We start from the raw sequence: 22,839 nt of genomic DNA, 5'->3' as shown, positions 1-22,839 counted from the left end.
AAGGTCAAGAGACTAGAAAAACTAGAAAGGATCGGGAGGTAAAGGTTACAGACGCAAGCATCGAAAATGTTGGAAATGGACGATAGTTTGACAGAACCTGACAGGGTACCGAGCGGTTGCTATTCATTACTTGAAACCTGACACAGCTATATGGTTCGTTTCTGCCAGCTTGTGGTTTTTGCGCTGGTCAATAACAATTTATGAAGTCACGTAAGAATTGAAATCCCGTATCCCGCTCTGCTCCCCTTACAAATCCCGCATCCCAATCCCATAAAAACATGAAATCCCGCTCCCGCTCGTAATTGTAATTCCCGCTTCCCGCCCCTGTTTTCAGCTCAAATCCCAAATATCACGGCGAAAAAAAGCCAAATCCCGCATCCCGCCAAACCTACTGGGAACCCTATTTGTAAGCTGCCGCTAGTTATTGACATCTGTTAAGAGGCGTTTGTTCGTAAAGTTAGAGTACCAGCTTTCCAAGGTTAAGCGTTCAGCAGAGTTCCAGTCAATTTTTTGGTTTGTCAGTTGATGATATTCTCTTGTGTTCACCAATAATGTGATTGTTGGCATCACCCTTTCTCGTTGCTTGTTTGTGTTCAGTCAGTCTCTCGACTGCCAAGCTTCCTAAATCGGTGAGACTGACACAAGAACATTAACAAGGGACTGACTGATGAACACAAATGAGCACCAAACCCAGCATTCCAGATCCAAGATGGTGGACAAACAACAACAGCAACATCTTTATATTTCTCATTACAAATATAGTTATCGTTATATGACGTCATAGCCATATCATCTTTGCAGGGCAAGCTAGGCTATCTACTAAAAGCATACATTTTTCATATGTGTTATTAAAACACCAACACCGCAGGATACACAAAGCGGCTTGGGCATCACCAGACCTGCAGACAGAGAATCAGATTGATCACATGTGCATCGGGAAGAGATTCCGAAGAACTCTTCAAGATGTACGTGTCAGGCGAGGGGCAGATGTGGCTTGAGACCACCATCTCCTGGTTGCACAGTTGAAGCTCAAACTGAGCAGGAACTTGACGGGGAGAACAAACCAATGCTTGGGGTACAACACCTTTCTTCTGAATGATACCAACAAACGGGAGGAATTGAGCATCACTATAATAGTATTTCAACCGAAAGTGGACAACTTCCTATTTTTAAAGTTTTAAAACGTTCTTCGTAATGCAATAAATCAATTCATTTAGTTTTCAATTAACCAACATAGCATTTTAACTCATGACACTTAGTTATGAGGGAGTGATTATATTAATAGAGCAATTTCGATATATTAAAATTCAACCTAACAAAATAGATCTCAGCATGAGGCTCTGGGGAATAAACCCCACAAACTCTGTAGTTATTCACGGGAGCCTCGTGCTGAGGTCTAAATGTTAAGACCTCAGCACGAGGCTCCCGAGAATAACTACAGAGTTTGTGGGGTTTATTCCCCAGAGTCCCGTGCTGAGGTCTATTTTGTTAGGCTGAATTTTAATATATCGAAATTGGTCAATTACTGGAATTCAGTTATTTATACAAATGTATTTTCGCATTCATAAAGTCCTTTTTTTATTTCACTTTTATTCAACACTTTGATTTTTCTTCACCAGTCCCTTTCCGAAGGTTAGACAAGATGGCTGATGTGTTCAGGATGACCAAGGTCTTGACCTGATTGAACTGAAACCAAACAAAAAACCTTACCCCACCTAAATACCATAAAGCAACGACTCCTGCAATCAACGTCAAAAAATTGTAGTTCAACAGCTTATGGTATCTGAACAACTTTCCCCCCCAACCACTGACAACACCGTCCAGACATAAAGAGATGTCGGGCTGGCCTGGTCAACTGGAACGAAATTCAAGAATTAAAACCAAAATTTTGCTACACAAAGTTGCATCATAGCCTCGCTGATAATTGCGACTTTTGTAATAAATACACACAAGGCAAAAATATCATGAGTGACCACATCAAATCGTGATTACCAAGAATTACTGATGGTGGGCCTGTTTGATTTTTTGGGGGTTTTATAAAGCAACAACAACTTTTATTAACACCCAAGGCACACTATTAGAATACTAATAACCTTTTACTAACTGAGTGCGAGGGCCGTACTGGGGAATATTGGCCCAAGGTCATAGCAGTACAAATGGTGTGCAGAAAGGTCTCCGTAAAACAACCATGGCCAATATTCCCCAGAACGGCTCAAGTAAATTAGCTTAGTAAGTAGCTTATTATATGGCACTCCTGCCTCAACTATTCTGGCTTTTGAAAGCAATAAATACACGGCTGATGACCATTTCCATGGAAACAGTCCATATGGCAAAATCCAGACCAAAAAAGAACCAATCAGAGGCTCAGATTAACCTCCACATTACCTTGCCATATAACAACTGTTATTTATTTTAAGTATCAAACCTTGCAAGTCCTAATTGGTTAACATGTAGGTGGTAACTAAGATTTGATCTAATGGTATGCTTTCTTTTCCACTAATTTTCTAGTCTGTCATAGAGCCTTTGCAAAAATGGCATGTAAATTTGAATAACAATACCTATTCATCCTAAGCCTCACATTCATGTGAAAAATCCTTTGACTGAAAACATCAGTACGAGGCTAAGGATGTATAAAGTAGTGTTCACATTTAGGCACCATTTATGCAAAGGGTCTATTAAGGGGTGTGATATTCAGGTGACCTTCTAGCAGAGTGAAAAAAATTAATGGTCTATTGTACTTTGTTTTCAATAGTCAGCACTGTAAATATATGTAGCACAGCCTTGACCCTTTAATAAATAATATTATAGAAAACAGCACAACATTGCCAGCCTCTTTACAGTGTGTAAATGTGCATGTATACACATGCCATAAGACATCGTATATAAACAATAGCCTCCATTTGGGGAGAAAAAATGCTCAGATATTTGTCCATGGATATTATCTGTTCCGAGAATGGAACAGTTTTCCTCAAGCTGCGCTCTCAGAAAACTGTGAGCTTTGAGGAACAGATAATGTCCAAGGACAAATATCCGAGCATATTTTCAAAGTCAAATGGAGGCTATTGTGTTTATTATCCTTCAAATATTTTTTGAAACACGCGCAGTTTTGAAAATTGGGGAATATTCTCGGATATTCTCCAGTTTTAGCTGGGGAATATTCGGTCACGTTATACGCTTAGACCAATTGTGCGCGAGCAAAAATATTTGATGGATTATAAAGGTATGTAACATCTTGTTGCTTTATGAGATCTGAAGCATCAATTTACACTACTGTACCACTTTCAGTTTCTTGGCAAAGGAAAGCCAGTATTGATTTAAAACATTCATCATTAAAACCAGGTACGTCATCACCTGCATCCAAAATCTCATAAAGTACTGGTCTGACTTTGGAAGCTGATTTCTCAAAAAGATTCATGCTATGAGAGGCCCAGGCACAGTTCTTTACTCCAGAGTCTTCCTGAAAAGATAGCGTATTAAGTTGGTAACACATCAGAGTAAATTGGATTCCCTCTGTAATCACACACTTTGTGACAAGGGGAGTTTCCAGATGCTCTCCCATTTTGACACCGCTATCCATTGCCAAGGCAACCAATGAGCCAAACATGCTCATAATTCCATAAGCTTGCTGCTGCTCATAAGTCAATTTATTAACATTCGTCAAAAACAGAGTGTGGTTGTGTGAGTACTTGTTAAAAGAACTGTTCTGAAAGCCTGGGATGTTCCTCAAATGGACGATGGGATGGCGGAACACGCCTATGCTGTACGTATCAAAGGGACCAGGAAGTTTCTCCACAGTAGTTCTTTCAATATCTATCAGAATATAAATGATACAAAATGTTACTACAGTAATCAAGACCAGGAATGGAGGAAACACTTTGAAAATCAATAGTCAACTGTCTCTGAGGTCAACTCAGAAGACAACAAAATTTAGGTCATCATGTCAGTTGGTAGTGCCTCATACATGTAAATTAGTTACAGCTTCCCTGAGGGCCAAGCATCAAAAATTGGCTTTCTTTGCACCATGTAAATATGCGATACATTGGTGACGTCACCTAGAAATATTAGCTGCTGGGGTTTTTTTTGGTTTATTGCCTGGAAATTTGAATTATCACAAAAAAAAAAAAAAAAAAACAGTGTTTGTACACAAAAATCTTCCCTATTAATATTGCACATGTATGTACGTGTATGTAGCAGAAGAAAATCGATTACTTTTCTGAGCAGTTACTGCTACGAGCTTTTAAATACACTGCCATGTCAACAAGATCACTAATAATCACTTCAAAGAATTACTTACCTTGCTCAAATAAAGGAATTTTTTGCTTCGTCCGTATGACATACGCTGGTTGCTGATCCAACTGATAAAAATTGTGGTGCCTCACCCAGTGAATCCTGATCTTGGGTTTAAAATCGAGAAAGCAATCACTCAAATGAAGGAAACGATCCGAAAAAGACCAACCAAACCTCAGCAAATCTTGCAGAACTCCCAGCCTAATTTCCTCGCCTTTCTGTTCGAATCTATGATTCCGGCTTTTGCCTTCTTTGCGAAAAGCATAATTTTGCAGAACGGATTTCTTAAATTTGTTTTTAAGAGCAACATATTCTTCATCGTTGAAAAATGTGTCTAAGTTCGAGAAGGGAGCTGGGAGCCCTTCGAATAACTTGGTTTTGGTAAGCCACTGGTATTTCGAGGAGGCATCAAACGCGCTTGTAGTCGATGGGTGCACTATGAAAGCCTTCGCAATAACGTGGGGTGGAACTATCAACGGAATTCCAGTTTGGTGAGCTTCTTGTTTTTCTTTAGTGGCGACGGCACACAGTCGTCGGCGAGTGACCCGCAGTGTGTAGTGAAGAAGCTGCAATTTGTTTCCAGCACGTTGTTCTATCAAACGGGCGGCCATATTGGTTCCACAGCTGAGCCAGCGATATGCGAGAAGCAAAACCCGCTGAAGTTTTTGTTACACAACGCTCAGAAAACGGAAAAACGCGTTGTGTGACAACTAAAGTGCAGTAATGTCAGTCAAAGGGTTTGGTTCATTTCTCAACCCTCAGATAACAGGTATCAGCTGGGCCAGGAGGTGGGGAAAGTAACAAACTTTTATGCCGGAGGGGAGGGGGGGAGGGGGGTTGGGGGGAGCTTCTCCCTGGCCCTTGGGTCCAAACCCTTAACCTTTTATGTAACATTTTTGACAGAAAAGTTAACCTTTTCATATACCTTCTACAGAAGATGCCCCCCCCCCCCTTCAGTCTCCTACAGTACACTTTTACCGATCCTCAAAAATTGTCCCGCAGAAATTTTTCTACCCAAAAAAAGTCCACAAAAAATTTCTACCTTAAAAAAATTTCCCAAATAATCAAAAGGCGTTAGAACTTCCTTATCACTGATACCAACTGTAAAAGATATTTTGAAATCATCTTTTAAATACCTAAACCATCCTATCCATTTATATAACTCCAACCTGAAAAAGGAGACTCTCCGTATAGTCCAATATAGGGAGTACTGGTACCCCGCAGGCAGCTGACAAGTTTTCATGAATTGTCAGCTTAGTGGTTTTGCCATTTTGGCTGCAAGGTACATGTATCATAGGGTTCAATGAAAAGATAGCTAGGTCTTGAAAGTTTACACTGAGGATATAGATTTTGGTCAGGGCAGTCTGGGCTCTCAGTCCATATTCACAAATCAGGTATACACTGTGCTATATAATAACCTGGAAAGCTAGAACAGATTTTCTCACTATTGCAGAATGTCCCAGAGAGGGGAGATAATCCCAGAAAAATTGGGTGGGGGTGTGCAGCCTGCTTCCCAAAACCCTTACACCCCAAATCTAAATTCTGCAATTTTCCCCATCATATTTACAGCTTGACCAAAACTTTTGATACCATTTTTAAGACCTGAACCTTAAATCAATACCCTGTTTCAGACCAACCTTGTTCTTAGGGCCTTTTCCCTCAAAAGGGCAAAAGCCCCGGGAACGAGATTGATTTCAGGCCTGCCGTAAAATTAATTCCCTAGCTCAGAACAATGTTACAGGCAATGCTCATATGCTTTTATTTGGTACTGTACATGTAGCATAACTTGATCGAAAATCATACCCGAAATTACCATGCATGTTGGTAGACTTGCTACAAGTTGACCTCGTGAGTCTCAGGGTAGAATTGCTAGGCAAGTTGAGAGGTATTAGGCTGCAAAGTGCACAGGACTTTCCTGGAAGTTTAGCATGTTGGATCATAATGTAATGCAAACTGAATAAGAAAAGTTAACCGTGACGGGGGCTATTGTGGCTCTCTCTCTCTCTCTCTCTCTCTCTCTCTCTCTCTCTCTCTCTCTCTCTCTCTCTCTCTCTCTCTCTCCCTCTCCTCTGCAGAGGTTCATGGGGGATTCTTCTATTTAAGTGAGTACAGGTGCAAGACAAATTACGGTGAAACTTTCAGTTTTGTTCAATTACACTCAACTCACACTACAGATTTCTGTAACAAACCCCTCAGTGAAACCTTGTAGCCTCTTACACAGGTGCTCTAACAGCTCGTTACCCACTCTTCCCACAAACACTGCATGACAAGCTCAAATAGCAACTGTGAAGGAGGTTGCTGAAACCTCTACAAATGAGACTTCCCTTGGCCAAAAAAAAAAAAATTATTAAATATAAATTAAAACACTGGTGTGGTGTCACAGAAAATAGACAGCAAGAACCATGGCATTTGTTAAACAAATGTCTGTGGAACTCTGATTTTTTTGGACCATTTTCACTAGTAAAATTTACTGTGTATCACCCCTAACAAAGTATTACCAAATTATTTTGGTCCACAGATCATTCAAAAAGCTGTATATAGGTTGTAGCCTATCTACGTGTAGTAGCCTGCATAGCTGGTAAGATTCAAAATACCCCCTACACTCACAGTTAATTCTCCATTGGGCATTTGGGGTAATTATCTAAGAAGTACTTAACATTTTGATGTACCCTGGCTAGTATTCTATCCTAAAAGCCAATCACAATTAATATCGACCTGAACTAAACAATTTGGCCTTTTCACAAGGTATGTTTGCACTTTCTTCTCCTTTCAGGCACAAAGGCATCATCATTTACAATAAGATATTTCCAAGTTACCTAGTGTCTCTGTCTCAAAACGAGTCTTTGTGCAAAACCTTTCTTATGAAAAAAAGTTTGATCTGCATGAAAATGAACTTGCAGGTGAACTCATTTTCGGAATGGTTTTCAACAAAGACTTGTTTTGACACAGAGGTGTAGGTAACTCCGAAATGGCCTATTCAGATGTCTTCGGCAACATCCATGGGTACAGAACAAGTCGCTACATGTATTCTCTGATAATATGATAAACATTTATAAATATACTGTTAGTAACAAAATATTATAGTACACGGTCCATGCTACCCAGTCCACTGTTGAACCCATCGTTCAATTTGATCCAAATTTGTTTCCATTTCATCTGGAGTATTACTTTTCAGTTCGTGAACTATTTCCTTTCTGTAACTTTCTCTTGCTTCTTCTAGTATTGTTTGAAATATTTCGCACTCCACATTTTCGGTAAGCTTTTTTCCACTGTAACCCCTAGAAGAAGAGACAAAGAGAAATTAGCACATGTACAATGTAAAAAATTCAATTTTCCTGAAGTCAGAAAGAGTTATCTCTCATCCATTCTTCACAAGTATTTAAATTTTGGAGCAGTCTGTCAGTGGTGTATGTTATAAACAATTTTTATTTTGGCAAGGGGACAATTAGTTGTGAAAAACCATATCAAGAGCTATGACAGCATCAGTTATATTAGTAACATTTAAGGCCTATTTCCTTTGTACACACAGCAACAGGCATGCTTTATGTTGGTCCATATTCTTTTGTTAAGTCTTGGGTATTTTTAGACCAGTAGATTTGTAGTCCATTACATGAGCCTTATCAATGGCTTCCTTGGGCTTCCTTGCCTTACCCATTGATAGTTTGTAAATTCATATGTTTATAAATTACGACAAAAAAAAATTAAAAAAATAAATAAAACTAACAAACATATATTAAAATACAGCAGATGTACATGTATGGACAGCTTTCATCTGTGGAAGAAAGTGCGACCGTGGAACTCCAAATGTAGCTTGTTTCAAGGAAAGAGCAACAAATCAGACTATCAGAGACTTTTAAATATGTCTTACTCTTATGGGATGTGTGATGATCTAGTGGTTGGTATGCTGACGCTAGGTGGAGAAGTCCCTGTTCAAGCTCGCCAGGGTCATTGTGCTGTGTTCTTGGGCAAGATACAGTGCCTCTCTTCTCTCAGGTTTACTTATTGAGTACCAGTAAATTTTATGTTGTGAGTAGCCCTTTTCAAGCTTTATGTATAATCCCATTCAATTTCAGGGTGGAGTGAAAAAAGCTTTAGCCACTTTGTACTTTGGAAACCAGAAATGAACACTACCCTAACAAGCCAGTAGCCTCAAACTTGAGACTTAAACCCCAAACACAGTTCTAGCCTCACTTACTTACTATACTTACTTCTGTTCAAGTCTTTCATAAAGTGTTGTGTTGTTTGTGCGAAGCACAAATACAATGTCAAACCATCTCTCTGGAAAAAAATCACAACTATGGTAATCCACAATATGTCCACCTTCACACATTTGATCCTCCAATTCATCCACTACCTGCAAAGAAAAAAAAGTCAGGATTAGACTTTAGACTTAACACAAGAAGTCTGTTTAATAAAATCACTCAGATAAAATGTATTTTAAACTTGCATGTACAGCACATGTAATCCCTTGACTCCCAGAGTAGAAAGTCAATCAATAATTAAGTCAATACTTAATACATGTACTTCATACATTCAAGGAACATAAGAAAGGGTCCCTGGATAGCGGCAGACTGAACTCCTTGAAAACTTTAATATTTACACAGTTTCCTGTTACCTCAAATGAGCAAAAAGAAAAAATCTGGCGGGGTATAAAAGGCAAGATTAACAACAAGTGTCGATCTATTACATATGCATCAGCTCGACTTTTTTAACTGTAATTAGGCTAACTAGGATAAGGGTCGAAACTTCAGATGTGAATTTTATTTTGTAAATTTAAGATAGGACAAAACATGTAACATTGATTTAGTTGTAAAATAAATTCAATTGTTTATTTGAACAAGTCTCCGCTTGAAGTCAATGAATGAACGAATGAATGAATTCAACAAAGCGGTGAAATCGGTACGAACGAAAGTTTACAAAAAAATTAATATTGTGCTCTCTTGTAAACTTTCAGCTACTTTTGTTCGCACCGATTTCACCGCTTTGTTGACTTCATGATGTAGCGAAGCGCGCGCGCTTAGTCTTAAAATAGAATGCATGTGGAAGCCCGCACATAAGCGTGCTCTTAGTAGAAGTGTTCGTTTCTAAAAAGTTTCTTTAGAAAAGGTTTCGGACAGACAAACGATCAATTCAATCAGTTCAAATTATGCTTGTATTGTTAACAACGTACGAAAATTGGGTTTATTTTCAGTCTGGTCGGTATTAGGCTCGATTTAAGTGTCCATGTAAAACTAAAGGGAACCTATACTAACTTAATAAGGATGTGTATGGGAGTTAAAAGTTTTAAAAGAGATGAGTATAAAATATTGCCGGGAAAAAACATATAACCTCTAGCTCTCTCTGGTGGAATATTTTGTTTTATTTCCGTGGCAACCAACGACCAATCATCGCACACACTATTAACGGAAACCGCTGATCATGGACACAGCAGCTAATATGGCGTGTTACATGGCGACCTGAAAATTATTGCCGTCTTCGCCTTCTTCGCGGTCTCCGCAGGCTTATTCTCTTAGTTTCTGGTTTAAAAGGACACAGACCAAACGGAAACATTGAGGGAATCTAAACCACTTTTTTATAAGCGATGTATCCTTTATTGAAGCGAAGTTTTGCCTTCGAACCAACCATTTGTTTGATCACTGTACTGGCTCAGCTGGACTGGCGATGTGATTACATAATTTCTCAGGCGATCAAAAATAAAGAAGGAAGGTATATTTTAATGGCATTTGTTCTGTTGACTCGAAATCAATTTCTTCTAATCTTGACTTGGACTCGCTAACTTTAAGGATAAAGCAGACGGTGCGGTAAGACAATTTTCATGAGGCGATTTGCAATGAACGGAGCAAAATAATCTTGTCATGTCCACGACATTAATACGCACTTAGTGTAGAAATTATTTTACGTTTGAATGTTGTTCATTTGATTGAATGTTGTTCGTTTGATTGAAGCGACCAACCGTTTAATTATGTCTCTATCCGTTTAAACGTTTTGTTGACGTTTTTACGCATCCGTTCGAACGGTTTAGGAAACCGTTTTATGATTTGAGAGAATCGTTTAATTATTTTGCTCATCCGTTTAAACGGTTGGTCAAACCGTTTTAACGGTTTGAGCAACTGTTTAAACGCTTTTGATGGCTGTTTTCTATCCGTTTGTTTACCGTTTTTTCAGGTCGTTAAACGGATATCCGTTAGTGTATGTTTTCCCAAATCAGGTCACATTTATTAGGTTTTTAGTCCAGTATATTTTATGAATGTCAGGTTGAAGTTCAGAGGCATGGGAATTAAAAGCATGTTGCAAACTGGCCACAAATTATAGGGATAGATGAATTTAGGGACAGACCATTTAGCTTGTGGGTGATTTTTTTTTTTTTTTTTTGGGGGGGGGGGGGGGGGGGGGTGACCAAGAGCTGGTGAAAGAATTTTGTTCAAGTCAAACACAGGACCTGTATGGTAGAAAATACTTACTCAATTTTTTTTCTCCCCATGGATCTCCTTGCCCAATATTTTTTGTCAGCTTTTTTTTCTGTGCAGAATTTTTTTCAGGGGAAAAATAAATAATGGTCCATCTCTTAGTACATAGCTGCATAGAGATGATCTATCTGCAATTTGGCATATACCGGTAGCAGTAATTTGGAAACTGTAATGTGGGATTCCCATGGATAGGCCATATTCGTATTCTCGGCATTGAACTGGAACTAGCTTGCAAGGGAGGCTCATGCCCATGTGGGGGAATATCATTAAGAAAAGATTAATGTCATTTGCATTTGAAAAGACTCCCCGCATTAGACTCAGTCATAATGTACCAGTCATTTGAATCCCCCCCCCCCCCCCCCCGTCTCCCTTATTGGGGGATACTTAGGGCAGTCACTTTTACTGTTAGTGAGATGCAGTGGAAGCCCCGTCTTATGGGGTAAAAATACAGAGTGAGCTCCCCCACCCTCTAAATTTCAAGACTAGTACAATTCATTAAATACATTTTCATTTTTTAAACAACTGGAGCTTTCACAGGATTTCTGTCATACCAACAAAGTCAAGGTTACATATTTTTTCCCCTCCTCTTCGTTTTCTTCTTTTTCTAGCAGTCTGTTGAAAAATAATAAAATTATAGTTGTCCAACATTTTGATGTTGCTAACATCACTATTGGCTTGATTACCAGCCGCTGTTTGGGAAAGGAGCCCAACATAGAGCAGACACAAGAGAGCAGCAGAAATTGAGCCCAACATGATCATTATCAAGGTAAAAATGACAGTTTCATTGCAGTGTGAATATAAATTAGTGGAGCTAGTATAATAGACATTTTGCATGTGATTTCACCTGGACTATGTTGGCTACACCAACTGACACTTACATCAACGTATTGCCAAACACAGTACCCTGCATTTGTCAGTCGGAAAACACACGCTTAACACCTACAGGATCTCAAAACCTCAAGCCAACTCTGAACGTGCGAACTGACTCTATCTGCATGAAACTATTTAAGTGAGATCACATGCAAATGTCTAATACACTACATGTAGTTCCACTAATTAATCTTCACACCACAATAAAACTGTCATTTGTAACTTGATAATGATGCTAGCAACATTGAAACATCAGGCAACTATATTTTTATTATTTTCTATATTTGAAGTTTTTCAGTAAATCGCTAATCATACAATGTGTATTGAAAAAAAAAGAAAGAGCATGAAAAAGTATGATAAATATTAAGCAATTGAAATCATAGCTTCTTTGTCAGTTGTTCAGCCTCCATGTTTTCTACATGTACATGAACAAGCAACTTGAACCCAGTCATCTAAAAGAGGTTGTGAACCAAGAGTGACACCCCCGCTCAGCCCCCGCATTGTATAGCGAAGCGATGAAAAAAGGTGCCGTCCCTGACTACCAGGGAACCTAAATCAAGTGAAAATGAGGTTAAAGCCCCCCGTTTGCCCCAGGTATTCCCCAGTGGGGGGCAGGGGGTTTAAATGACTGGCCATGGTGCATAAGCTAGTTCCAGTCTAATACCGAGAATACGTACATGGCCCAATGTAGAAGTTTTAAAAGGGCTGATGAATTCATAACCTGAATCCCTACCGGTAGGGCAATGTGACGAAGGTGATGTGCACTATAGAACAGCTACATACATTTAATTTACAACATGCCCACTTTCATACCAGTAATTAAATTGATTGTACAACTTGATGCATTAGATACAAGAGCTGGACAATTATCTAAGCCCAATTTTTGCAAACTCTAAAGGGAGCACAAAATGGTCTCTTAAGAGGAGAGAGCTTTACATAACTACAAAATAAAGTACGAACTATTTTAAGCGTAGTAAACTTTAATTTGCTTGCCTTGTCTTCGTCGAGCACGTGGCAGCCATATTGCTCGTCCCATCCTTCGTATAGGTGTTTTTCTTTGGCCAAATCACCCACATTGATGTAATTCAGAGCTGTTCTTTCTGCTAGCGCACTTGCTGTCACTGTTTTTCCGGTTCCTGGAGTTCCCGTCACCAAAATGTTTGGTCTCGTCCTACCGGACGCCATGTTGAATTCAATCTCAAAAGCTTGAGCCCAGTCTTTTTCCTTTTCCGATTGCAGTACCCAGGGCTGCGTGTCCTATTTTGGCTCGCCGTAACCTGGAGCGAAGTGCTATACAAGCCATTTTGAATTGCTCTTTTTGTTGTTCCGTTATTTCGGCTAAAACAGGGGCGGATCCAGGGGGAGGATGCAGGGGCGCGCACTCTCCCCCCTCCCACCTGAGATGACATGCGGCTTTCTAGTATACATATTCTGCAAGAAAAAAGACGCTATTTGGTTTACTGGTGTTGAAGTAAGACATGGTGCACCCCTCCTAAGAAAAATCTTGGATATGCCCCTGTAATATGACGTTATGACAACGGTTCAGCATAGCCTTGCCATGGGGATTGAAACACTGATGTCTTTTTTTGTTTTTGTTTTTGTTTTTGTTTTTGTTTTTGTTTTTGTTTTTGTTTTTGTTTTTTTGAAAAAAAAACAACAAAAAAACAGACATACAAACAAGGAAAAAAACGAGATGAAAAAAAGAAGAAAGTCACCGATCGTAAAAAAGTTGTGTAAATAATATCTAGTTTGAAATAAAGTTTTCCTACCTCAAATGTGCCGCGTACTTGTCTCTTGCGCCGATTTTGAAGCCATTCTGACACCGTTTACTGAAGTTATTCGAAACCGTTGTCTCTCCTTCTTAGGTAGTTATTTACACAATTTGTTTAGGATCGGTGACTTTCCCATACAATTCTCTATATACACAAGCTGTCTCATACAACACGTATGCAGAGTCGAATTCCCGTGGTGTGACAGGCTTTTAGTTGGCTTTTGACAGTTTGAGCCAATCACATTCTGAGCACGTGCGGTAAGAAAGTTGGCTCGCTTAAATTAGTTTGCCAATTTTAGACGAGAAGGAACGAACCCCGGCGAAATTTAAAGCCTAAAACATCAGAAAACTATCTCGTCCACGTCTGCAGGCGAGAAGTTATAAAGCTCTAGAGTTATTTATCTGTCTTGAGCAATAAGAAGTACTAGCTAGAGGCTGAGAGAGAGGTAAGATAGTGAGTTAGTTCCAATTTAAAGGAACCAAATTGTGTCATTCTGGCAGAAAGAGTTGACGATAACTTTGAAACAACGGTTTCAGTCAAAACTACCTATGTTCTTGGCGAATTACAATAAAGTGAATTTTCTTTGCTCTTTTTATTTCAGGGGCAGCGACTGAGAGAATTATACATGTCCACGACGAAACGAAACGTATTACAAGTTAGGCCTCTCGAATTAAACGTGGCGGCGTGATGTGAACTCAAATCAGGTACACTTACCTTTGTCCTCATAATTTTTATTTGTGTCTGTGTTTTGCCGCGTATTTTTAAAAATGTTCAGGCACGCTAATGTATACATATTATCTCACCGGGCTTTTACACTGGATTTTGGCAAAACTTGAGAAGCGCCGGCTAACAATGGCCAGAAGGCGTGTCATAATTTATGAATTAGCGTTTTTTTTTTTAAATACATGATGCTTTATTTGGGGGGAAATTTCGGTCGATACAATTCTTCGATTTTCAGTTCTTCCCGGGTATGAGAAATATTATGACAGAAATTTTAAATATTGTCAATTATGAGGCTATATAGAAATTTCTAAGTTTCTAAGCCAAGGTTTCCTCATGCTTTTATTATTTTAGGTTTAATTTCCCCAACCTCTTGAGGCAGTTAGTCCAATATCCCGAGAGAGTAGTCCATTCCAGAGGAACCCTTCCAACATATTGGAGTCGAATGTTCTCAGCATCACCTTGGCAACGAAAGACACAAGTTCTCCTATATATGGTAGCGGTTAGTGCAGCTCTTTGTGGGTAGGGTAGGGTGGGTAAGTAGCTAAAGCTCTGGATGAACCTTCAATTCGGCAAACGTTCGGTGCACATTCGGCTTGCATTCGTTTATCTTCGGCTGATTCGGCTTAATTTATTTTAGATAGTTAATTTAGCACTGGGTAGTTTGGTTTCGGGCCTCCCCTTTTCCTTTCCTGGGTTTTATAATTCGGCCTTCGGAAATTTCATTTATTCAATTATTCGGCAAAAGTCTTATTGTTCGGCCTTTCTTCGGCTCAGTTCGGGTTTCTTTCGGGAACACTTCGGCCTGCGCGCAATCTCCCGCTTAGTGTTTTCCAATTATTTAAAAAGAGTATTATTTTCTTAGTTTCTTTCAATGACAGCACTATCACTGTTATTGGCAGAAACCTTGCCCTTAACAGGGTCTTAATTCGGCTCAAGGTTCACCCAGATGTGATTTTAATTAATAAGATAATTTAAAAAATTAGGAAGCTAAAGACGTTAAGCTGTCTGTTTCTAGTTGCAGGTAGCTAATGAGACATATAGGCTTTAGAATAGTGGGCATCGGGGACAAAGCACACACCCTAGATAGCTGGCTTACAAATTTTAGTGTAGGCAGCCTCCAAAACTGATCTATAGAACACTTGACCAACAAGATGCAAGCTACAACAAGATCTTGATCTAACTAGAGAGCGATCAGACAGCAAGCATAGCCTGTCAGTCAGTTAAAATTTCCTTGGAGGCTTTTTTCGCTTACAGGCGGCGTTAACAACCAGATAGTACATGTCTCTTTGCTAGCGTTGCCTTGTAGGACAGGTCTCTTCAAGGAATCCGCTTGCATTGCACTTCGCAGGCGCAGGAAGCTTAGACCGTCTACAAATTGTAGGCGTAAGTAGTCTTCACATCCGGCCGAGCAACTGGAGGACTTCTTGGAGCCTGAAATCGACACAAGGTAACTTGCAGTGATTGTAAGCAGTTGTACAGACCTCTTAAGTTATAAGCCGAGACATTTTGACAAAGAAGAGCTGATACTTGGCGGGATAGCAAGACAGTTACAGAGTATATAAGTTAGGAAGATACAACCTCGACAAGCCACGACAATAAGGACTACTGGAACAGCAATACAACATGGGACACACTGGAATACCGGAAACCAAAGGATGGCAAAACAACACTGGTTTGTCGCCACATCTGAGTTGGTCAAAAACATTATAGCATAGACAGCATAGAGAATTATCTTAAAACTTGTATGTACCACACTTGTGAATAATGCTTTGAGTTTGGATTCTTACTTAATAATTAGATCAGTTGATCGATCGATAATAAAACCGTTAACTCTGAAACAGTCTGGAATGATTTCGCCAAATAACTTCACTGGTTGTTTTCCCTAATTCACTAATGTGGTACACACTACAACAATTACTCACTCTGAGGTCGGTGAATAATTGTTAACAAATTTATGATTTTCTTAAGGTAATATTAAATGCTGTTTAGAAAATAATAATATAAAGATTGTTGTTGTTGTTGTTGTCCTCTTTGCCGCGCGAGTGTCGGATAGGAAACACGCGCGGACGAATGCTGTAGGACACTGGAATAAAACGCGCCCTCTTGCCACAGAGCTTGTTTCCATTGAGACTCGACTCTCACTACTGTTAAAAAAAATTTACCAGACTTGCTGTTGTGGTTGCAAAAATGCGAAACAGACAGTGTGGATTGTAGGGCGAGTTGTATTCCAATGTTAGACAGCATTGCCTCGCTTCGGTTTCTCCTCGGGAGAATTTTTCGATTCGGATCATTTCGGAGCACTTCGGTCGACGATCGGATTTCCGTTTTCGACTTTAACCGAGAATCTACAACATGAGCCTGGTATCGCGTTTCTCTCGATAGCAGGCAACTTAAAACCCCGGATGTGTGTTCGAGCAGCCCTGGATGTTTCACAAGCAGTGTCAAATATTGTTGACACAGGAACATTCTTGGTTACTCTGAACACTTCAAAAAAATTAGGAGCGCACCCCTGATGGATTACTTTAGGTCCTGTGGAATAATGTTAGCTGACGTGCCTAGAAACACTGTAATAGTCTTGAGAAAATTGTAAGCATGGTAAAGACTAACTTTTTTAGCGACTCTTTAAAATTAACTTTTTATCTGCGGTTTTCATTTACAGAATGTATTTTGCATATTTCCGCTTAGAAGGCTTTATACTTTGATCTTTTTCTCGGTCGGAGCTTATTTTCGGGAGCAGAAGCTATTAGTAAAAAACACAAGACTTTGGAAATAAAATTTGCCTTTGGGAAACCAGAGTGTCTTGCATTTTGTGTGTTTTCTTTATCTGAACAAATATCTTAAACTCAGTAAAACTAAGATTTATATTTCAGGGTTCCGCGCTCATCATATTAAAATTCAATATATTTAAGGCCCTCTCTTAGCTAGCTTGTTCGTAAACTGCTCATCATTTTTCGCAGCAGTGTTAAGTTGTTGCAAACTTTCGTTACTCCATTTTCGGGGACATCTACGTTTAATCATGACCTTGGCCGTCACATGGCCAATCAGCCTCGTTGCAGCTCATTTTCGGGAGCAAAATCAATTGTTGTAACACAGACTTCAAAGAATAAAACCACTTTTTGATGAAACATTGTGCTCGTCCTTATTTTGTGTGTTTCTTTTGTCTGAGTAAATAAATAACTCTAACGCTTTTTTTTACAGGATTGCAAGAGTTACCGAAACACAAATTTTCCCAGTCTTAGCTCCAAATTCGTTCCCAGGGTCTCTGTCCTTCCCCAGTCCTCCCTCGCATCAGGGATCAGGTGGGTGGACAAGGAAAAACACCCTTTGGACGAGGTTGACTTAGCTGACCGCAAGAGGTACCTACATTGATAACCTGTTGCTCAACGTCGGTGTTCTTCGAATTATTTTCTGCAAAATGTCGTTGGTCCATTTTCGGGGGACTTGTTAATTAAAAGTCATATCTTTAGCTATAGAACTTGGACGAAACTCTTAAGTTTTGGAAACAAAAGAGACTGACAGTTATATTACACACAATGAAAGAATAAAATTCACCTTTTAGCAAATGATGTTATCTGTTTTTGTTTGTTGTTTCTTTTGTCTGAATGCATAACTCGTTCAACGGTATGTTTGGGCGCTCTCATGCTAAAACACGAAGGTGCTTTAGACCTACAGCCGCCTCTTGTTGCTTGTTCTTCGAAAAATGTTCCAAATAATTTTGTCACGGGATCAGCAAAACCTTTACTTTAGTTCGGACACTTGTCCATTTTCGGGGACGTCTTTTAGCGCTCCATTTCCGGAGCGAAAACGACTGGTATAACACAGAATTTAAGAATAAACATCATTTTGGAGAAAATGGTATGCTTTGTCCTTATTTTGAGTGTGTGTGTTGCTTCGGTCTCAATAAATTAACTGCGACGCATATAGTTTACTAGCTACATGTAAGTGGTTGTCCGAACATGGCTCTTAATCTCTAGCTGTATGTAATTCGTTGAGCTTCTAATTTGAAAAAATAATAAAGAAAATAAAAATCATATATTACATAAAAAAGTCTGCTCGGCCAGGTCAGTTTTGTGTCGTTTGATTTTGAATACTTGTATTTAACTAAATACTAATTCCATAGCTTTTTATTTTAAGGAATCTGAGAAGCGAAAACGACTGGTTTAACACAAAATTTGAGAATAAAAAAATCATTTTTGAGAACAATGCGTGCTTTGTCCTTATTTTGTGTGTTTTGTCTGTCTGAATAAATTAACTGTGACGCATATAGCTTACTGTCCGGACTTGTCTCCAAATATTGACCTTCGTGTAATTTTATGATGCTTCGAATCAACAAAAAGTCTGCTTTGTTATATTTTGTGTCAAGTAGTGTTGGATACCATAAATAACACAATCGTACAATTCTATAGCTTTTTGGTTTCAGGTTTGTACGCAACCACATCACAATTTCAATGAATTGACTTCCTTTCACGAACATCCATTTTCGGGTCGTTGAATTGCATCCGAAGAGTACGTCTGAACTCGAAGTGAAATTTTCGTCCATTTTCGGGGACCCGGTACTTACGTTGAGTTGCATCCGAAGAGAACGCCTGAACCCGAAGTAAATGATCGTCTACTTTCGGAGACGACTTGAACGAGTTTGTCAAGTTTAACTTCCGGTTATTTTTCTACAGGTTTCGTCGGCGTAATATTCGTCAGCGCGGGTACAGACGAGTTTAACAACCTAGTTTTCCGTTGCGTTGTTTTAGCTGGAGAATGGACGAAAGGACGATGTTTACGGAAGCATTTCTCCAGAGTGGAATCAGCCGAACTCGCACAATTAAAATCACTGCAAGGTACGTTTCTACAAGCCATTGTACCATACTCGGTTATCTTACAATTGTGATTTCTTTTTGTTTGAAGTACAAGTAGAAACACAACGTACTACCATCTGTAAACTCTCCAGCTGATTCCGCCACCATATTTCAGTGATTTGCCTTTGACGCTAAAGGTAAGCCGGTTGGTAGGTATTGCTCTGTAGTTGAACTTCCTTCGTTGTTTTATTTACTTATTTATTTATTTATTTATTTATTTATCTATTTATTTATTTTGATTTGAGTATTGCCATTTTAACAAGGCAGTCTTAACCGCATGCAGCTTTGAAAGCAAAAATATACAACGTTAGTATGATAAATCTACTAACTGTCTATCACGAATGCCGTTCTCTGATTGGCTACGCTACTCACCATCTATTCTGTGATAGATGGTGAGTAACGTAGCAGTGATGCCTTGTTAAAAAAATTACGGCTGCTTCTTGGCGTTTTCGAAGTGTCTGTGAAGAGGATTCAGATAAAGTTTTGAACGATTAGTAGATTTATAGTAAAACAATTAGATTATTCGCTCTCGATTTCTATGCGTGATAGTTGACTCGGGCTGCGCCCTCGTCGACTATCACGCAATAGAAATCGAGAGCGAATAATCTTATTGTCTATTAGACAACTGGAAGAGTAACAGATGATAAAGATGATAGAAAATATTGAGGTAAGCGAAAATGAGCGAATTAAAAATGTTTTCATTATTGATAATTCACTCATCTCCTAGTCAAGTCTGTATAGGTTTCTCGTACTTCTGGTGTTGCCAAGGCCATACGCAGGTACGAAAGATGGATCTTTCTCCAGCAATCTTCAGTACATACTGGGAATTTTCGTCCGCTACTATTCTGCACAGGTTGAAACTAGAGTGAATAAAGCGCCTTGAGCAAACAGGTGAGAGGAGTAAATAAATTATAAATGGCCTTATGGATGTTCTCTTTTGGTACTACCAAATTCTCCGCGGAACAAACCTATTAATTAAACGAAAATTGAAAAAAGATCAACTCAAAGCAACGAACAACAGGTCTCTCACTGAAATTATAAAGCAGACTTCCTTCGCAGAAACATTCCGCCTTGTACGTACTCGGCAGAAAACTAGCAAGCAGTACCGTATCCTTTGACCTGTGTTCCATTCAAAGACATATGTTAGACTGATAGGAGCTAGCAACCAACCTTTTCTTTTTGCAGAGGCGTGGACGGTAGCACAGATATAGATTTTCTCTTGGATCTTGCAACCATTACCTTTAACCGAGGAGACTTTAGAAAGTTGTGTGGGTTCCTTGCAGTTTCTGGAAACAGTTACTAAACCGCTCCTTGATCAACAAAGATTGATAAAGATTTGCATGTTAAGTTTTCATGAGAAATTTGCTGTCATAACCTGCTCATCACATCCTCAATAGAGACAAGTTCATCAACATACATGTAATGCGCGATATCGAAATGTTTTAATTAGTGTGTATATATTTCAGAAGAACAAAGTCAGCTTTCCTTTCTGTCGTGACTTTGCCATATTCTTAGCTATAGGTATCTCTTAGCTTTCTATGTCACGTATCCTCTACCAAGATATGTCTTGACTTGAGTAGTTGTGTAGTTCACTTTATATTTTTCAGCTTTGTATGAGATCTGCATCATTACATCTATTCCTGTATAAGCAGATCTCTGCTTAAACATTCAACTGCACTTGATTACAATGTATGTGTATTCTTAAAGCATGATTCGTGTCCAGAAACGCTGGCAAAATCCTATGCTTGATGAGCCAAGTCAACTCTCTGGTGTGACAAGAAGACTTCCGAGGCAGACTGGAGTGTTTGACAGAAAGGCCTGCTGTTTGTCCCTTCTCCTTCTGCTGGCATGGAAGCGGCTTTTAGTAGGGACAGGTGTGTTTGCAGTTGCACGTACGTGTTTGCACTCTTTCACTTAGCACTCTAAATTATTTCTATGCCTGTCATCTTGGTTTTCAGCTGATCAAGCGGGGCGCGAAGTCTCCGAATGCTCTGCTGCATACAGTTCTTCCCTCTGCCTCCAGTCGGACATTTTACGTACTGCCTTCTGAGAGGTCTGCCATGGACCTATACAGCCAATACCTGCGTTCTTCAGCCAAATGCAGCTCCATTGACCTACGCGACCAGTTGTTCCATAACTGTGCATGGGGTAGCAAGTTTCTCTCGCATGGCCATTGTAGCCTGTGCTGGGCACTTCAGATGGTCATCAAGCTATCCAACACAGATCTAGACTATGAACAGTTTGCTTTCAGTCAATGAACAAATCATGCTAATTATTATTTTTTTATCACAGTTGCTACTAATCTCGCAATCTGGTTGGCTAATTTGCCGTTGTCGATAAGAGTCCAGACAACGCTGCTCGCGTCAATGTGTCACGCTGTTGGTCATGTTTTGAAAAAACAAAATCATTTTCTTTGACGTTGATATTGTAGTAAAAAACAAATAGAATGTGGTTTAGCGTTGTCTGTACTCTTATCGACAACGATACGCGTCATCACAGTGGTAAAAATTTGTTGTGGAGTCACTCAGCTACGCCTCGTGAGTCCACAACATTTTGACCACTGTGATGGCGCACATCGTTGTCGATAAGAGTACAGACAACGATAAACCACATTCGATCTGTTAATTTCACTACGATCGACCATGCGGGGTTGCGATATGGCAGTTTAATTTGAACGTGACGACAGTCACACCAATGTTGTCAAACGAAGGAATTTCTCTATGATGGACAATTCCCACTATGAGATACGCCCGCAAGGAGTCGTGGTAGTTGTATTCATCATCTTGGACTGGATATTTGTTTTAATGAATACAACTACCATAATTCCCGCCAGCACATCTCATAGAGGAATTGGTCATTGGCCAGGACGGCTCCAGCCGTTGTAAATGAGATTTGATCGATTGCATTCTAACGGACACATTTCTGATACTTTGGAGACACGTATAGTAGCCACACATGAACATTTTTTTTTTGTATAATTATAATAGGGGATGGCGAATGGTCAAGGCGTGTTCTGAAAATCTGGAAGCACGTCAAGGCTTTATGTTCTGTTCAAGAGAAAATTTTCTCTTGCTGTTTAAAAATGAATTGAGATGTGTAGAGAGAAAAGATCTGTTGAACAATCAAGTTCTCATTCTTGCATTGACCATCCGCTGCCTCTGCAGTTGATATAGAGCAGTTTTCGGAGAAAGTTTTTGGAGAATATAGAGAAAGGTTCTCCTTAATTAACCCGTAGCATGGTACAGTTTATTATTCCGTATATCGTTATTTCGTTGTTTCCGCCTTCTGTTTGGGTTTAATTGTCCCGCACAAGTCGTTAGATTTTGTTAAACGGGTGAAATCCCACTGAATCTTCCTTATTCAACAGATATAAATATTTGTACTACTATTACATATCACTCGATAACTGAAATAATTCACATAGCAACGTGCAACACAGCATTCTAGAGGCATTAACAACAAGACGAAGGTAAATATAAGTAAATATAACTAGTTATTTGAAACAGGACTTAAGGATTTCAAACCTAATCATGGCGGCATATAACACATATCTGAAGAAATCCAGGATGAAATGAAGCCATAAAATATAACTATAACATGAAAAATGTATGTCGTTGTGGTGATGTCCGGGGTGAGTGTTCGTGATGGTGGGTGTTGGTGCTGGTGGGAGTGGGTGTCGGTTGGTGTGTGTAGTGATGTTGGTTGATTGTGTGTGGTGTGGTGGTGGGTGTTGTTGGATGGTGGTGATGGCTGGTGGTGGTGGTGGTGGTGGTGGTGGGGTTGGTGGGTGATGTTGGTTGGTGGTGTGTGGTGGGATTGGTGGGTGGTGTGTGGTCTGGTGGTGGATGTTGTTGAATGGTGGTAGTCTTG

At 39.5% G+C, this 22,839-nt stretch overlaps 2 protein-coding genes and 1 long non-coding RNA gene across 5 annotated transcripts; 1 reads left to right on the top strand and 2 right to left on the bottom strand.

Annotated features, from left to right (window-relative positions):
- Nucleotides 1-1,570: 1,570 nt before the first annotated feature.
- Nucleotides 1,571-4,967, bottom strand: LOC110045358 (large ribosomal subunit protein mL37-like). Of its 2 annotated transcripts, XM_089296184.1 has the most exons (3): nucleotides 4,295-4,965; nucleotides 3,352-3,810; nucleotides 1,571-1,686 (listed from the first exon to the last, which is right to left on the bottom strand). In XM_089296184.1, exons 1-3 carry the CDS (start codon nucleotides 4,896-4,898, stop codon nucleotides 1,634-1,636), a joined length of 1,116 nt encoding a protein of 371 aa, XP_089152310.1. In that variant the 5' UTR covers nucleotides 4,899-4,965; the 3' UTR covers nucleotides 1,571-1,633. The 2 variants fall into 2 exon arrangements, with proteins under 2 accessions (XP_089152310.1, XP_089152309.1); XM_089296183.1 differs by having other exon boundaries at nucleotides 1,571-3,810; nucleotides 4,295-4,967.
- A 1,055-nt stretch (nucleotides 4,968-6,022) lies between these two features.
- On the bottom strand, nucleotides 6,023-13,188 carry LOC110045360 (adenylate kinase isoenzyme 6-like). Of its 2 annotated transcripts, XM_089295903.1 has the most exons (4): nucleotides 12,618-12,755; nucleotides 11,306-11,366; nucleotides 8,496-8,641; nucleotides 6,023-7,565 (listed from the first exon to the last, which is right to left on the bottom strand). In XM_089295903.1, the coding sequence occupies exons 1-4, from the start codon at nucleotides 12,698-12,700 to the stop codon at nucleotides 7,385-7,387; spliced, it is 471 nt and encodes a 156-aa protein (XP_089152029.1). In that variant the 5' UTR covers nucleotides 12,701-12,755; the 3' UTR covers nucleotides 6,023-7,384. The 2 variants fall into 2 exon arrangements, with proteins under 2 accessions (XP_089152029.1, XP_089152026.1); XM_089295900.1 differs by lacking the exon at nucleotides 11,306-11,366 and having other exon boundaries at nucleotides 12,618-13,188.
- A 517-nt stretch (nucleotides 13,189-13,705) lies between these two features.
- On the top strand, nucleotides 13,706-14,623 carry LOC149107714 (uncharacterized). Its single transcript, XR_016208915.1, has 3 exons — nucleotides 13,706-13,841; nucleotides 13,998-14,100; nucleotides 14,471-14,623. It is a non-coding gene; the product is annotated as an uncharacterized LOC149107714 (long non-coding RNA).
- Nucleotides 14,624-22,839: the final 8,216 nt, after the last annotated feature.

The sequence above is a fragment of the Orbicella faveolata genome, unplaced genomic scaffold (genome assembly GCF_042242905.1).
Source record: "Orbicella faveolata isolate gen_17 unplaced genomic scaffold, um_ofav_v1 contig_26, whole genome shotgun sequence".
Classification (NCBI taxonomy): Eukaryota; Metazoa; Cnidaria; class Anthozoa; order Scleractinia; family Merulinidae; genus Orbicella; species Orbicella faveolata.
Note: the sequence above shows the minus strand (reverse complement) of the source record. Positions and strands in the feature narration are given on the sequence as shown.

Excerpts from the sequence above, each read along its gene's own strand:
- LOC110045358 (XM_089296183.1), bottom strand. The coding sequence starts at position 4,898 with ATGGCCGCCCGTTTGATAGAACAACGTGCTGGAAACAAATTGCAGCTT. Across the intron at positions 3,811-4,294 it reads AATTCCTTTATTTGAGCAAG|ATATTGAAAGAACTACTGTG; the intron begins GTAAGTAATTCT and ends ATATTCTGATAG.
- LOC110045360 (XM_089295900.1), bottom strand. The coding sequence starts at position 12,809 with ATGGCGTCCGGTAGGACGAGACCAAACATTTTGGTGACGGGAACTCCA. Across the intron at positions 8,642-12,617 it reads ACGTGCTCGACGAAGACAAG|GTAGTGGATGAATTGGAGGA; the intron begins GCAAGCAAATTA and ends TTTTCTTTGCAG. Across the intron at positions 7,566-8,495 it reads TATGAAAGACTTGAACAGAA|GGGTTACAGTGGAAAAAAGC; the intron begins GTAAGTATAGTA and ends CTCTTCTTCTAG.